Source organism: Capra hircus, chromosome 9 (genome assembly GCF_001704415.2).
Source record: "Capra hircus breed San Clemente chromosome 9, ASM170441v1, whole genome shotgun sequence".
Classification (NCBI taxonomy): domain Eukaryota; kingdom Metazoa; phylum Chordata; class Mammalia; order Artiodactyla; family Bovidae; genus Capra; species Capra hircus.
In genome coordinates, this window is record NC_030816.1 from 57,764,927 (window position 1) to 57,779,078 (window position 14,152).

General features: G+C 38.7%; 1 protein-coding gene across 1 annotated transcript; it reads left to right on the forward strand.

The window, feature by feature from the left end:
- On the forward strand, positions 1,805 to 5,061 carry TAAR8 (trace amine associated receptor 8). The gene is made up of 2 exons (XM_005684759.2): positions 1,805 to 1,828; positions 4,060 to 5,061. The coding sequence occupies exons 1-2, from the start codon at positions 1,805 to 1,807 to the stop codon at positions 5,059 to 5,061; spliced, it is 1,026 nt and encodes a 341-aa protein (XP_005684816.2).

Genomic DNA, 14,152 nt, shown 5'->3' on the forward strand with positions numbered 1-14,152 from the left:
TCTGCCACTTTTCCCACTGTTTCCCCATCTATTTGCCATGAAGTGATGGGACCAGATGCCATGATCTTCATTTTCTGAATGTTGAGCTTTAAGCCAACTTTTTCACTCTTCTCTTTCATTTTTATCAAGAAGCTCTTTAGTTCTTCTTCATTTTCTGGCATAAGAGTAGTGTCATCTGCATATCTGAGGTTATTGATATTTCTCCCAGCAATCTTGATTCCAGCTTGTGCTTCTTCCAGCCCAGCGTTTCTCATGATGTACTCTGCATAGAAGTTAAATAACCAGGGTGACAATATACAGCCTTGACGCACTCCTTTTCCTATTTGGAACCAGTCTGATGTTCCATGTCCAGTTCTAACTGTTGTTTCTTGACCTGCATACAGGTTTCTCATGAGGCAGGTCAGGTGATCTGGTATTCCCATCTCTTGAAGAATTTTCCACAATTTGTTTTGATCCACATAGTCCAAGGCTTTGGTATAGTCAATAAAGAAGAATTAGATGTTTTTCTGGAACTCTTTGTTTTTTCAATTATTTCTAACAGATGTTGGCAATTTGATCTCTGGTTCCTCTGCCTTTTCTAAAACCAGCTTGAATATCAGGAAGTTCAGTTCACTTACTGTTGAAAACTGGCTTGGAGAATTTTGAGCATTAGTTTACTAGTGTGTGAGATGAGTGCAATTGTGTGATAGTTTGAGCATTCTTCAGCGTTGCTTTTCTTTGGGACTGGAATGAAAACTGACCTTTTCCAGTCCTGTGGCCACTGCTGAGTTTTCCAAATTTGCTGGCATATTGAGTACAGCACTTGAACAGCATCATCTTTTAGGATTTGAAGTAGCTCAGCTGGAATTCCACCACCTCCACTAGCTTTGTTCATAGTGATGCTTTATAAGGCCCACTTGACTTTGCATTGCAGGATGTCTGGCTCTAGGTGAATGACCACACCATCATGATTATCTGGGTCATGAAGATCTTTTTTGTATGCTTACTGAATATCAGATATATCCTAAGCTTTATGGCAGGTGTAGAGTGGGCAATCACATATACTCCTATGCCCATAAAGACACCAGTATGCTGAGGAAACCCACACGATCATATCAGGCACAATTTTTTTTCCTGAGCTAAAAGTATGTAGGCTAACCAACTCACTGAAGAGCCTCAGATTTATGTTCTTCCACCCAACCCCAACTTAATCCATCATCATTCCTCTCAAATGTACTTTTTGTCCTACATACTGTATCTTTCTTTTGGCAGCTAAAAACCTGGGAGTCATCCTTGATTCCTGCTTCCATTATGCACCCCAAATCTTTGCATCCTCTTTAAATTCTATATGTTATATTGTCAGAAAATAGGGCGGCAAGGCTACTGAATAAGAGTGGGCTGAAAACAAGTTAGGTTTGAGAATTGAGAGTGAAGAAAAGGTAGCACAGCCCAGAATAATTTGGTTGACAATTAGCTGAGTAATTGTTTTCATGCACATCTTTAATATCTGTTTCATTTTTATAGCAAGCTATTTTCACTATTTTTATCCTTAATGACAGATTATGCTTTAATTTTTAAGTATTAAACATAATGTAAAGAAAAAAATTCTTCATCACTTGTTTGTTTTGTAGGGTTGCTTCCTATATGCTTTAAAGGATCAAAGGTAACTTTTTTCCTCAGACTTGAAATACTTTAATGGGGTGGCTCAGAATGTACTCAGAATGATACCACTCAGGTGGTAAAGAATCTGCCTGCAATGCAAGAGACTGGGGTTCAATTCCTGGGTCAGGAAGATCCCCTAGAAAAAGATCCCATAGAAAAGGGAATGGCTACCCACTCCAGTATTCTTGTTTATTTCTTTCTGTAGACAAACACATCATTTTTCCTTTTTATATTAGATGAGGGATACAATTACAATGAATCTCCTACATAGAAAAAAGTTCTGTTCTAAGAGCATATTTGTTAAGTCCAATCTGTTTAAGTCTAATGAAGTTAGCCTAGGTACCCAACTAACATAATCGGTTATATAGTACTGTAATGTAATAGGTTTATAATACTTTCCACAGAAATAATACATAAAAGGCAAACAAATACAAGCACAAAAAATAAAGAAAACATTTTTAATCTTACAATACATTTTTAATCTTGAAAAGTACATTAATACAGTACCACAGCCACTTCAGTATTCTTGCCTGGAGAATTCCAAGGACAGAGGAGCCTGGTGGGCTACAGTCCATGGGGGTCCCAAAAAGTTGGACAAGACTGAGTGATTAACACTTTACAGTCTTTAGTGTGCCTCTGTAATTCTCTGATTTCCTGTTGATACCCAAAGGGCAAAATTCTGTTTCCAGAAAGGATATTGCCATCAGAACTGCCTGGCCCTCAGCTCCCAATTGTCCCATCAGATAGTTTGGTAGCTGCCTCCGCTTGACATTCTTTGCTTCATTTAGTTGCTGTTACAAAGAGATAATTTAGTTTCAGAAGTGAATCAGACAGGGCCCTTCCATGGGTTGCCACTAGTCCAGCAGCACTGAACGTTGCTATCAGGCTTTGAGGTGTGTGGCTGCAGTTTTGGAATTTGTAATAATTTTATCTTTGAATTATATATTGTATGTGAATTTGGAAGGGACCGTGGAGCATGTGCGGGGTCTTGGAATCTGGAATCACATTACATATGACTGTCTCCCATTATATCCCTTTCTCCCTGGGAGGGGTTTTCATCCACTTACTCCTCAGCCCCTGGCTCTTTGGGCCCAGTCCAGTGTCTCCTTCCTTACTCTGACCTCCTAGCACTGCCATTCCTTCTCCACCCTGTGCGAGGACTGGACGTGGCATCGGGAAGGCTGTGGTCAGGTGTGCACGACTGTCGGCATGGCAGGTGTCATCCCGTCTCAGGTTGGGAGGGCCATAGCATGTTCCAGTAGAGACTCAGCGGGCCAAGCCCCTCACCTACCCCCACTTCATGCACTGTGTGGGTCCTCATGTGGAGGCCGCAGTCCCAGGGGTTGTCTATCTGTCTGTGGTTCAGGTGGCAGGCCCAGAGAAGGGCAGATGCCTGGCTCAGCTTCCTCACCCCAAACAGAGCCTGGACTATTGTTTCAGTGGTTGGGCGGGGGAAGAGCCTGGCAGTGGGTGGGCCACTGAGTTGCAGAACAGGGTCTCCATGCACCTATGAGGACCTGCACTTGACCTGCTAGTATCTCCATGTCCAAGGGAGTGAGGCATTCCACAGCAAAAATCAAATATCTTGGCCAGTCGAGAGAAACTGCAGAGAAGGGGAAAAAACTTTTCAATGTGAGGGCACTATTTTTCATATTTTTGAACAAAGATCTCCAGATTGTTATTTTGTCCCAGATCCTGCAAATTGTGCAGCCAGTCTTATAAATAGGGAATAGGTAACATCATTGCCAAATACAGAATGAGGCTATTTTGGAACAGTTGAATTAAAATAGATTTCTTGGATGTGAAAATCGTGTTTTGATAAAGTAAAAGGGCACAGAGAAACATGTTTTGCAGAAAAACTTTTTAATTATAATCAACAAAATTCATCAGTCACACCTTACACTACAGGGATTGCTTGTGAGGAATTTATAATGGGCAAAGTTTATTGGCTGGCTTTCTAAAGCACCCTAGGTGTTAACTTTTCAGACAACAGGAAGGCTGAGGTCCTTTAAGAGGTGACTTTTTAAATGTGCTATTGTTGCATGTGATTATCCTTTGCAAGGAAGAAGTTCACAGGTGTGAAGGGCCAGGTATTTAAATGAAATTTCTTCAATTATTCAGATAATGTGATTTCTGAATGATCATAATAATCATAGTAGATTTGCTTAAAGTTAACTGCCTATGAGATTTAGATACAGAGAAATAATTATATAAACACAGAAGGAATACATTTCAGAATTTAAAAATTCTTTTAATTTCTTTACATAACAAAATGGAAAATACATGTAATATGAGGAAGTTTTAAAAAGCACGATTCAAGTATACAGTTTTACTTTATTTATTTAATTTTCAGAATTGAACCATTTTTTCCGAAGGGCAGAAAAAAAAGCAAGCATCCAACTGCAGAACCATGACCAGCAATCTTTCCCAACCTGCTATGAGAGTGTGAACAGATCTTGTATTAAATCTTCCTACTCACCTGCATCTCGGGTGATTCTGTACACAGTGTTTGGCTTTGTGTCTTTATTGGCTATCTTTGGAAACTTCTTGGTGATGATTTCAGTTCTTCACTTCAAGCAGCTGCATTCGCCAGCCAATTTCTTGATCGCCTCTCTGGCCTGCGCGGACTTTCTGGTGGGAGTGACCGTGATGCCCTTCAGCATGGTCAGGTCCGTGGAGAGCTGCTGGTACTTTGGAGCCAGATTTTGTGCCCTTCACAGTTCCTGTGATGTGGCATTTTGTTACTCTTCTCTCTTCCACTTGTGCTTCATCTCCATTGACAGGTACATTGCTGTTACTGACCCCCTGGTCTATCCCACCAAGTTCACGGTGTCTGTGTCAGGGGTATGCATCAGCATCTCCTGGATTCTGCCCATTGTGTACAGTGGAGCTGTGTTCTACACAGGTGTCAGTGACGATGGGATGGAAGAATTAGTAAGTGCTCTCAATTGTATAGGCGGCTGTCAAATTGTTGTAAATCAAGAATGGGTTTTGATAAGTGTTCTGATATTTTTTATACCTTCCCTCATTATGGTAATTCTTTATGGTAAGATTTTTATTGTAGCTAAACAACAAGCTCTAAAAATTGAAAATACTGGCAGCAAAGCAGAATCAGAGAGCTACAAATCCAGAGTGGCCAAGAGAGAGAGAAAAGCAGCTAAAACACTGGGGGTCACAGTAATAGCATTTATGATTTCATGGTTACCATATACAATTGATATATTAATTGATGCCTTTATGGGTTTCATAACCCCTGCCTATATTTATGAGATTTGCTGTTGGGGTGCCTATTATAACTCAGCCATGAACCCTTTGATTTATGCTTTATTTTACCCTTGGTTTAGGAAAGCCATGAAAGTCATTTTAACTGGGGGACTTTTTAATGATAGTTCATCAACCATTAGTTTATTTTCAGAATGAATGAGAGCACTAAGTTGAATATTTAGGGCTGTTTTTAAAATTATGAATTTATGATGAAATTAGATACAAAAAATGAATAAAGCCTTTCAAAATTGGGGAAATATTTATATTTTTTCAAGTTAGCCAGAAACAAATTTGTCGGAGAAGGCAATGGCACCCCACTCCAGTACTCTTACCTGGAAAAGCCCATGGACAGAGGAGCCTGGTGGGCTGCAGTCCATGGGATCGCTGAAGGTCGGACACGACTGAGCGACTTCACTTTCACTTTTCACTTTCATGCATTGGAGAAGGAAATGGCAACCCACTCCAGTGTTCCTGCCTGGAGAATCCCAGGGATAGGGGAGCCTGGTGGGCTGCCGTCTATGGGGTCGCACATAGTCGGACATGACTGAAGTGACTTAGCAGCAGCAGCAGGAACAAATTTGCAGGCAGGTGTTTTAATCGTAAGATGTAAAGGTATTTACATTGTGAAGATATTTATTGCACCAAATAATGAATGATAAAGTGCCTTACCTGTGTCGCCTGTCTCAACACTCTGCACATGTTCTTACCACATGCGCTTGTCTCTTTCCATTTCATTGAATCCTGAATCTCATTTTTCATTGTCATATCTGTCATAATTTTCTCATTCATGCTCAACTTTCATATAGCTTTCAATGGTTCTTTTTTCTCAGTCTTTTGCAACATTGTATTATGCTACTAGGGTTGTCGTGACAAAGTATCAACAGATGGAGTGGTTTCATCAACAGAAATCATCTTCTCCTAGCTTTAGAGGGTAGAATTCCAAGATCAATGTGTCAGCTGTCTGTTTCTTCTGAGGACCCCTCTCCTTGGATTGCAGATGGCTGTCTTCTCTGTGTTCTCTCATGGTCCTTGCGACATGAGAGTCTGTGTCCTAATCTCCTTTTCTAAGAATACTAGTCATGTTGGATCAGGGCTCGTCCTTAAGAACTCATTTTAGCTTAATTACCTTTTCAAAGATCTTGTCTCCAGATACAGTTATACTGCTTAATACTGGGAATTAGGACTTCAACATGTGAATTAGGGGTGAGGGGACCTGATTCAGCCCATATCAGACAGTCCAGACTCAATAACATTACATAAGGCTTCCTAGATGGCGCTAGTGTTAAAGAACCCACCTGCCAGTGCAGGAGATGTAAGACACAGGTTCAGCTCCTTAGTTTGCAAGATCCCCTGGAGAAGGGCATGGCAACTCACTCCAGTATTCTTGCTGGGAAATCCCATGGACAGCGGAGCCCCGCAGGCAGGCTACAATTCATAGGGCATCAAAGAGTCGGACACAACTGAAGGGACTTAACACACACACACAAGGGTCTGTACCTCCATCTCCTCTGTACCTTCCTGGAGCTTTTGGAGCAGCAGGTAAGCCTCTCCTGCTTAATGGCTGGGCGGAATCTTGGAATGTTCACTTGCAGTCTTGTGGAAGCAGTAATTCTGCTTTGGAATCAGATATAAGTTACAGACATTACGCAGAAGTAGAAAATTGTGGAAAAATTGTACCACAAAAAGACTGGCATAATGATCATTCAGTTCAGTTCAGTCGCTCAGTCGTGTCCGACTTTTTGTGACCCCATGAATCGCAGCACGCCAGGCCTCCCCGTCCATCACCAACTCCCGGAGTTCACTTGGACTCACGTCCATCAAGTCGGTGATGCCATCCAGCCATCTCATCCTCTGTTGTCCCCTTCTCCTCCTGCCCCCAATCCCTCCCAGCATCAGAGTCTCTTCCAATGAGTCAACTCTTCGCATGAGGTGGCCAAAGTACTGGAGTTTCAGCCTCAGCATCAGTCCTCCCAATGAACACCCAGTACCGATCTCCTTTAGGATGGACTGGTTGGCTCTCCTTGCAGTCCAAGGGACTCTCAAGAATCTTCTCCAACACCACAGTTTAAAAACATCAATTCTTCGGTGCTCAGCTTTCCTCACAGTCCAAGTCTCACATCCATACATGACCACTGGAAAAACATAGCCTTGACTAGATGGACCTTTGTTGGCAAAGTAATGTCTCATAACTTTCCTTCCAAGGGGTAAGCGTCTTTTAATTTCATGGCTGCAATCACCATCATTAGCTAATGTAAAATCTGCACATGAAAGCAATTATCACTGACAGTGACCATTTTGGCACCAATTTTTCTTGCTTGAAAGTAAAGTGTAATTCACATCCCCATTTACTCTCAGCAGTTTTCTCACCTAAACGTAGTCTGTATTTACTTCTCTGGGATATTGTAGGGTCAAGAATTTTATGCTTTTTACAAAAATTTTTATATTAATGAGAGTACAAACCACATGTGCTCTAAGTTTACATGTTGATCTCTGGAATATTTTACATTATTGTTTCAATAAGAGTTTTTGGAATGCATTTCTGGAATATTTTTTATAATGAAACAAAGTTGTAATAAAGTACTGGTATGTAAGCCTTTTTCTTTTGGATTGTTCTGTGCTGTCATTTCAGTTAAAATGGTTGAAGTAATTTTTCTCATTGGTTTTCACTGAGTCTTTTCATTGTTATCAAACAAATACTGAAGATTAATTATAATCAAATACCTGTGTCAAGGATGGCTAAAGATTTTAAAAAAGTACTTTGTGTAGTATTTTCCTCAAGGGAAACAATTTTTGTAGGTAATATGGACAATGGATTTTCAATTATATTTTTGAGGCTTAGAAGAGTACCCTAGATGTTAAATCCTGTAAGCAGAGGACTAGTTGCCATTACCAGACTGGTACTCCATATTGGTCTTTCCTATAATGTTGTCTTCTCACCCACATATGGTCCCATGGCTTTGTTAAAAATTATTATGAGGACTTAAAGTATTGTTAAAGAGGCTTTATTTTTGAGTAGAAAGAACTTTTGAGGTGTCTTTAAGCATATGTCAACTTGTATAGGCAGATTGGAGTGTGAAAGCTATTTTGGATTGTGGGATTAATTTCCTTAAGTGGAAGATTGGGCTAGGGAAAAGAGAAAGACAATCTACAAGGAATAGATGAGTGGCCTGGTAACAATAAATACATTTTCATGCTGTCACTTCCTATCCTTAATAAATTAGATTAGCTGTAGCAGATTTTTAAGAAAAGACATACTGTTCCTTATTTTTAGAGTATAGAGGACAATAGAAAGAATTAAGTGAAAGAGTTGGATCATATTATAGTTCAGAGGAGAAGGGGACGACAGAGGATGGGATGGTTGGATGGCATCACCGACTTGATGGACATGGGTTTGGGTGAACTCTGGGAGTTGATAATGGACAGGGAGGCCTGGCGTGCTGTGGTTCATGGGGTCACACAGTTGGACACGACTGAGTGACTGAACTGAACTGATAGTTCCATTCAATAAATGTCACAGAGAATTGCACTGTTACTAAATTAAATTATAGATAATGTATATGACGAGGCCAAAGGAAAATTAAACTTTTTAAAGTTTATCCCATGGGTAAGCAAAATATTTTGTTACAAATGACACCAAAATCTCAATGTAATTCTAAATATGAAATTCACTTGATCATGAAGGGAGTATGTGGAATACAACAAAAGAAAATAAGAGATCAGATTCTGTCATACGCTTCATGATAGTCTTTTCTCAATATGACTATCCCAGATATGCCTATCATGGCTTTCTAATAAAAACTCACAATGCCTTGATGGTATTGACACCACATTATAACCTCCTTGGTCTTAGATGACTAAATTAGAGTTGGCAACATGATTCCAGAAAAATTCATCAGTAGGTAGGGATGAATCTATTATATTGTCTATTATATTATACCCAAGAGAGAAAGAACAAAGACACAGGCCATGTTAATACTGAGCATTTGAATGAAGTTCCTGGATCTTCCCTAAGTTCTATGCAAAGTTTTGATTGCTCATTGTTTCCATGTTAACATGGCAAAAATATATCTATCACTGAAATTCAACACATACTCAAAGGTAAAATTTTAGGGGCACTTTTTTTAAGGTTCAGATAAAGGCAAAATGGTCCAATGTTATCACATTTTATAAATGCTATAAGTACTAGTTAATACAATTAGACAAACTATATAAATAGACATGGAAATTCAAAAATGAAAAATTAGTGTATCATCGTTTGCAGATGATGTGACTACATAAAAAATTTAAGTTTGCCTTGACATTATTGAGAAGCAAGTTCTGGACATCAAATGCCTTCACCTGCCATACAAATAGAGATTATAGACATATATTTCCCACAATTGTTTAACTTACTTGAGTTGGAAAAGCACTCTGTGACTTTGAATTATACCATATATGTCCCCTAAGAAAACTTTCCTGGTATGTTTTTAAAAAATCCTACACAAGGGCTTCATTGGCAGTCCAGTGGTTAAGGTTCTGAGTTTCCATTGCAGGAAGTATGGGTCTGATCCCTGATAGGGGGAAATCTTTCATGGGGAGTGGCACAGCCAAAAAAAAAAAAAAAATCTATAAGAAAGATGTCTGCTTCCAGCTCACATCATATAAAATGACTGACAACTTTGAATTCTGGAGGTCGTATCAGACACACCTTTCAAAGCTGAAGGCAACATAAAATAAAAATATATTTTAGTTGAAAAAAAGTGAGTGTTCATTGCCAGCACACCATCACACACAAAGAAATTAAAGCAAGTTCTCCATGGAGAAGAAAACCGATTCCAGAGGAAACACTGAAAGGTAGGAAATAATGAAGAATATCACAAAGTATAAAGAAGAGAAAACTTAATACATGCTAAACTGAAATAAATGTCTTTTGGGATTTAAATTAAATCTTTGGGGATTTAATTCAATTTAAATTAAATTATTTAAATAAAATAAATGACAACAGTTATCAAAAGAGGTGGGGGAGATAATAAGTTTAAATATTTAGCTGTGATTCCTGGCAATTTATTGCACTGCTTGGAATTCATAAAATTTAATTAATCAACAATATGTATTGAAACTCTTGGGTACCTGCCAACAGAATGATAAAAGTGATATTTATCATTTCAAAGCAGGGAATGATTGAATAATAACAAAAATTAATTAAAATAAGTCAAGAAGGCTTAAAAGAACAAAGAAAAGAATTTGATGATTAGAAGAAACAGTAATACAATCCATTTAAATGCAAACACATCAACAATCATATTCAATATATACACAGTAATCATTCTAATTTACAATAAACATATTGGATTGGGTTTTTAAAATTCAGCTTTAAATTCCTTTCTTTACCCTTGGTTTGGGGAGAATTAAAACTTAATATAACTGATCAAGATTGAAAATTTATCAATATAAATTTGTTTTCTGGATAAGAAATTAAAATGAGGAAATTTAGTTTAAAAAATTTCCATTTTTAATGGCATAGAATATAGTGTTGGGTATAATTCCAAATTTGGGGAAAGCTGTTCCTCAAATTCAATGAAACAAACATTGTTTAAAGTGAGTGTCTTCAACCATCTCCTAGAAATGTGTTTTCAAAAGCACGTTGGTCATCTTTCCTTACTGCTAAGATTTTTTACTTTTCCATTTCCCAGTCTTCTGGTGAATACATTTTTTGGTATTTTCACCCTTCATGCCCACCTCCCTATTATTTTCAATGCTCATTGTCTTCTTCCTATTTTTCTCTTACCATCATGTTTCAAAATTTAAAATTTCCATATAATAAAAAATCAAGTTGTGAATAAGAGAAACTTGAAATACCTCTTTAGAACATCTATTCTATTTTGATTGTTTTGGTTGAAATGAGGAATAAGTAGGATTATTTTCCTAACACTTCAGACTTTCAAGGCCAGACTCTGTTGGGACAGGAAGAAATGATGTTCAATAGATTTGAGGTAGTTCTGGACAATAGCAAAACTTCCTTGCATCCAGGAATAAGAGTAGGAGGGATAATTGGAGAACAAAAATTAGTAACAGAATAGTGAAGGTCTATTGGGAAGGGTATCCCATCTCTCTGAATATGGTCTGAGTTGAGAGTGATAATAAATGATAAGCTCATGTAATTGGTTATAGAAGCCCTATATGGATATCCACATTCTAAACCCTAGAACCCATCAATGCTAATCTTATTTGAAAAAAGAAAGCTCTTGAAGATGTGATTAAGAACCTTTAGATGGAAAAATTATCCTGGAGTGAGTACTAAAGGCATCGCCCTGCATGTTCATATAAGGAAGAGGCACTAGGAGATTACCCGCAGAGAGAAAAAGGTGATGTGATAACAGGAACAGAGATGAGAGTGACAAGGCCATAAGCCAAAAAATGCTGGAAGTCAGCAGAAACTAAAGGAGGCTGGGGGTGGATTCTTTCTTAGACCGCCCCGCCCCCCCCCCCCCCCCCCCCCGCCAGAAGAAGCATGGTCCTGGTAACACCTTGACTTGGGATTCTATAATTTTGGCCTCTAGAACTATCAGGGAATGCCTTTCTGTTGTTTCAAGCTACCAAGTTTGTGGTGATTTCTTGTAGCAGTGACAGAAATCTGATAGAGTCAAGTGTGTTTGAAGGGAGAAGATCCAAGAGTAGGGGACGCTCATTCTCCATTTTCTGGACAGAAGTCAATAAGAATGGAGACCATAGGGCGGAAATGGTCACCTAGGCTGTCTATGGATGTATCCTGACAGATCATCTCACCACTCTGCCGCAGCACAGGGACAGTAAAAGATTCCTGAGCTACTCAGAGTAGCATTTAGTCACGACAGGTCCTAGAAATCCCCGTGTCCCATGGTCCCATGTGTACAAGCATAGCTGAAGAATCCATTTCTCTGAGAAGTGAAAGTTTTCACAACACCACTTACTGAAGAGACGGTCCTTTCCCCATTTGTGTCATAGATTGCCTGTTCTGCCACAGATGAGCTAACCATAAGTGTGAGTTTATCTTGGGGCTCTCTATCAGAGGCCATCGATCTGTGTATCTGTTTTTGTGTCACTTTAGTTTCGTAGCACCCCACTCCAGTACTCTTGCCTGGAAAATCCCATGGATGGAGGAGCCTGGTAGACTGCAGTCCATGAGGTCGCTAAGAGTCGGACACAACTGAACGACTTCACTTTCACTTTTCACTTTCATGCACTGGAGAAGGAAATGGCAATCCACTCCAGTGTTCTTGCCTGGAGAATCCCAGAGATTGGGGGAGCCTGGTGGGCTGCCCTCTATGGGATCGCACAGAGTCGGACACGACTGAAGCAAGTTAGGAGCAGCAGCAGCAGCAGCAGCAGCAACAGCATCTTCGTAGTATCATTCGAAGTCAAGGAACATGATACTTCCAGCTTTGTTCTTTTTCTCATCACTTTACATCTTTCATATGTGTTAATTTTAGCTTGAAGCAGATTATTATTGCTATTTTCTGTCTGTCTCTCATATTACATGAAGACTCCCTTTAAGGGCAGGGGATGTTTTTTGTGTACTCTCCTATCTTTAAGACTCTTGACCCAAATAAATTCTAAATGAATAAACATATATAAATGTTGCCTACATGAATGAATGGAATGCAAGTGAATTCATGCATGTCTTGCAATGACTTATACTCTATAAATCTTCTCCCACTGAAGCATCTTTGCTTTTTGACTCATATTAAAGAGAATTCTCTCAAATTCCACTGCTGGGTATATCATATGTGATAGATCCTTTTCGTATATAGACCTCTTCAGATACAAAAGATCTCTTGTATTTTTAGTTAGCTAAGGATTTTTTCTTTTAGCAGTGACAAAAAGTTAAAATTTATCAAATGCATTTTTGCATTTCATTGGATGGTCATAGAATTCTAACCTGTTAAAATGGTGAATTACAGGATTGTTAAAGCAAACTTCCATTCTTTGCATACACTCTAATCAAGATATATCATCTTTTTTTTTTTTTTTGTCCATCAGCAGATGAATGGATAAGAAAGCTGTGGTACATATACACAATGGAGTATTACTCAGCCGTTAAAAAGAATTCATTTGAATCAGTTCTGATGAGATGGATGAAACTGGAGCCGATTATACAGAGTGAAGTAAGCCAGAAAGAAAAACACCAATACAGTATACTAACACATATATATGGAATTTAGGAAGATGGCAATGACGACCCTGTATGCAAGACAGGGAAAGAGACACAGATGTGTATAATGGACTTTTGGACTCAGAGGGAGAGGGAGAGGGTGGGATGATTTGGGAGAATGACATTCTAACATGTATACTATCATGTAAGAATCGAATCGCCAGTCTATGTCTGATGCAGGATACAGCATGCTTGGGGCTGGTGCATGGGGATGACCCAGAGAGATGTTATGGGGAGGGAGGTGGGAGGGGGGTTCATGTTTGGGAACGCATGTAAGAATTAAAGATTTTAAAATTAAAAAAAAAAAAAATAAAGTAAATATTTGGTAAAATTTGCCAGTGGGGGGGAAAAAAAAAGATCTATCATCTTTTAATATGTATTTGACTTCAGTTTGTTTAGTTTGCATCTTTGTTTTTGAGTGAGTGTGTTCCTTTGCTTTTCTTGAGTTTTTCTTGTGGCCATGCATGAAACAATACATTTTAACCAGAGATTATTAAGTGTAAGTTTCTTCTTCTTCACACCTTGCAGTATAGGGACTCCGCTGTGGATAATTTTGGACGTGGGATTTGGCTGTGCTTCCTGGGGGGTTTTGTCATTAACTTTTTAGACAGTCTGGGGAGGGTGGTTGGGTAGCACAAGGTAACCAATGACGAAAAAATCACACACATTTACTACCTTTGGCGAAGAGGAATATTCCCCATATATAGATCAGGTAATAAACGATTGTTGATAAATTGTAAGACAAGAAATCTTTTGTAGCAAAGAATATTTGAACTATTTATTTTCTGTTAAATTCTTATTTGATTTAGAATATTGTTTTAAATTACATTCTAAATTATAAGAAAAATAATAGCTAAGATTTATGGACATTTGAATAGAATACATTGTTATTTCATACATTCAGATTGATACAGATATATGACAGGTGACGGGGATAATGTTTGGTAACTATAACAAAGGTAATCAGTGCAACGAGATTTTTTTTCTCCCACCAGGAAATAGAAAACGGCTCTATTTTGTGTGACTGAAAAGGGACAGAACTTCTCCAAATGTTTACAAGCTACTGACAGCAGCATC

What these genes read in the sequence shown, in the direction of transcription:
- TAAR8 (XM_005684759.2), top strand. Translation starts at nt 1,805, where the DNA reads ATGGCTACCCACTCCAGTATTCTT. An exon ending in CTACCCACTCCAGTATTCTT is followed by an intron (nt 1,829 to 4,059) that starts GTTTATTTCTTT and finishes AACCATGACCAG; the next exon opens with CAATCTTTCCCAACCTGCTA.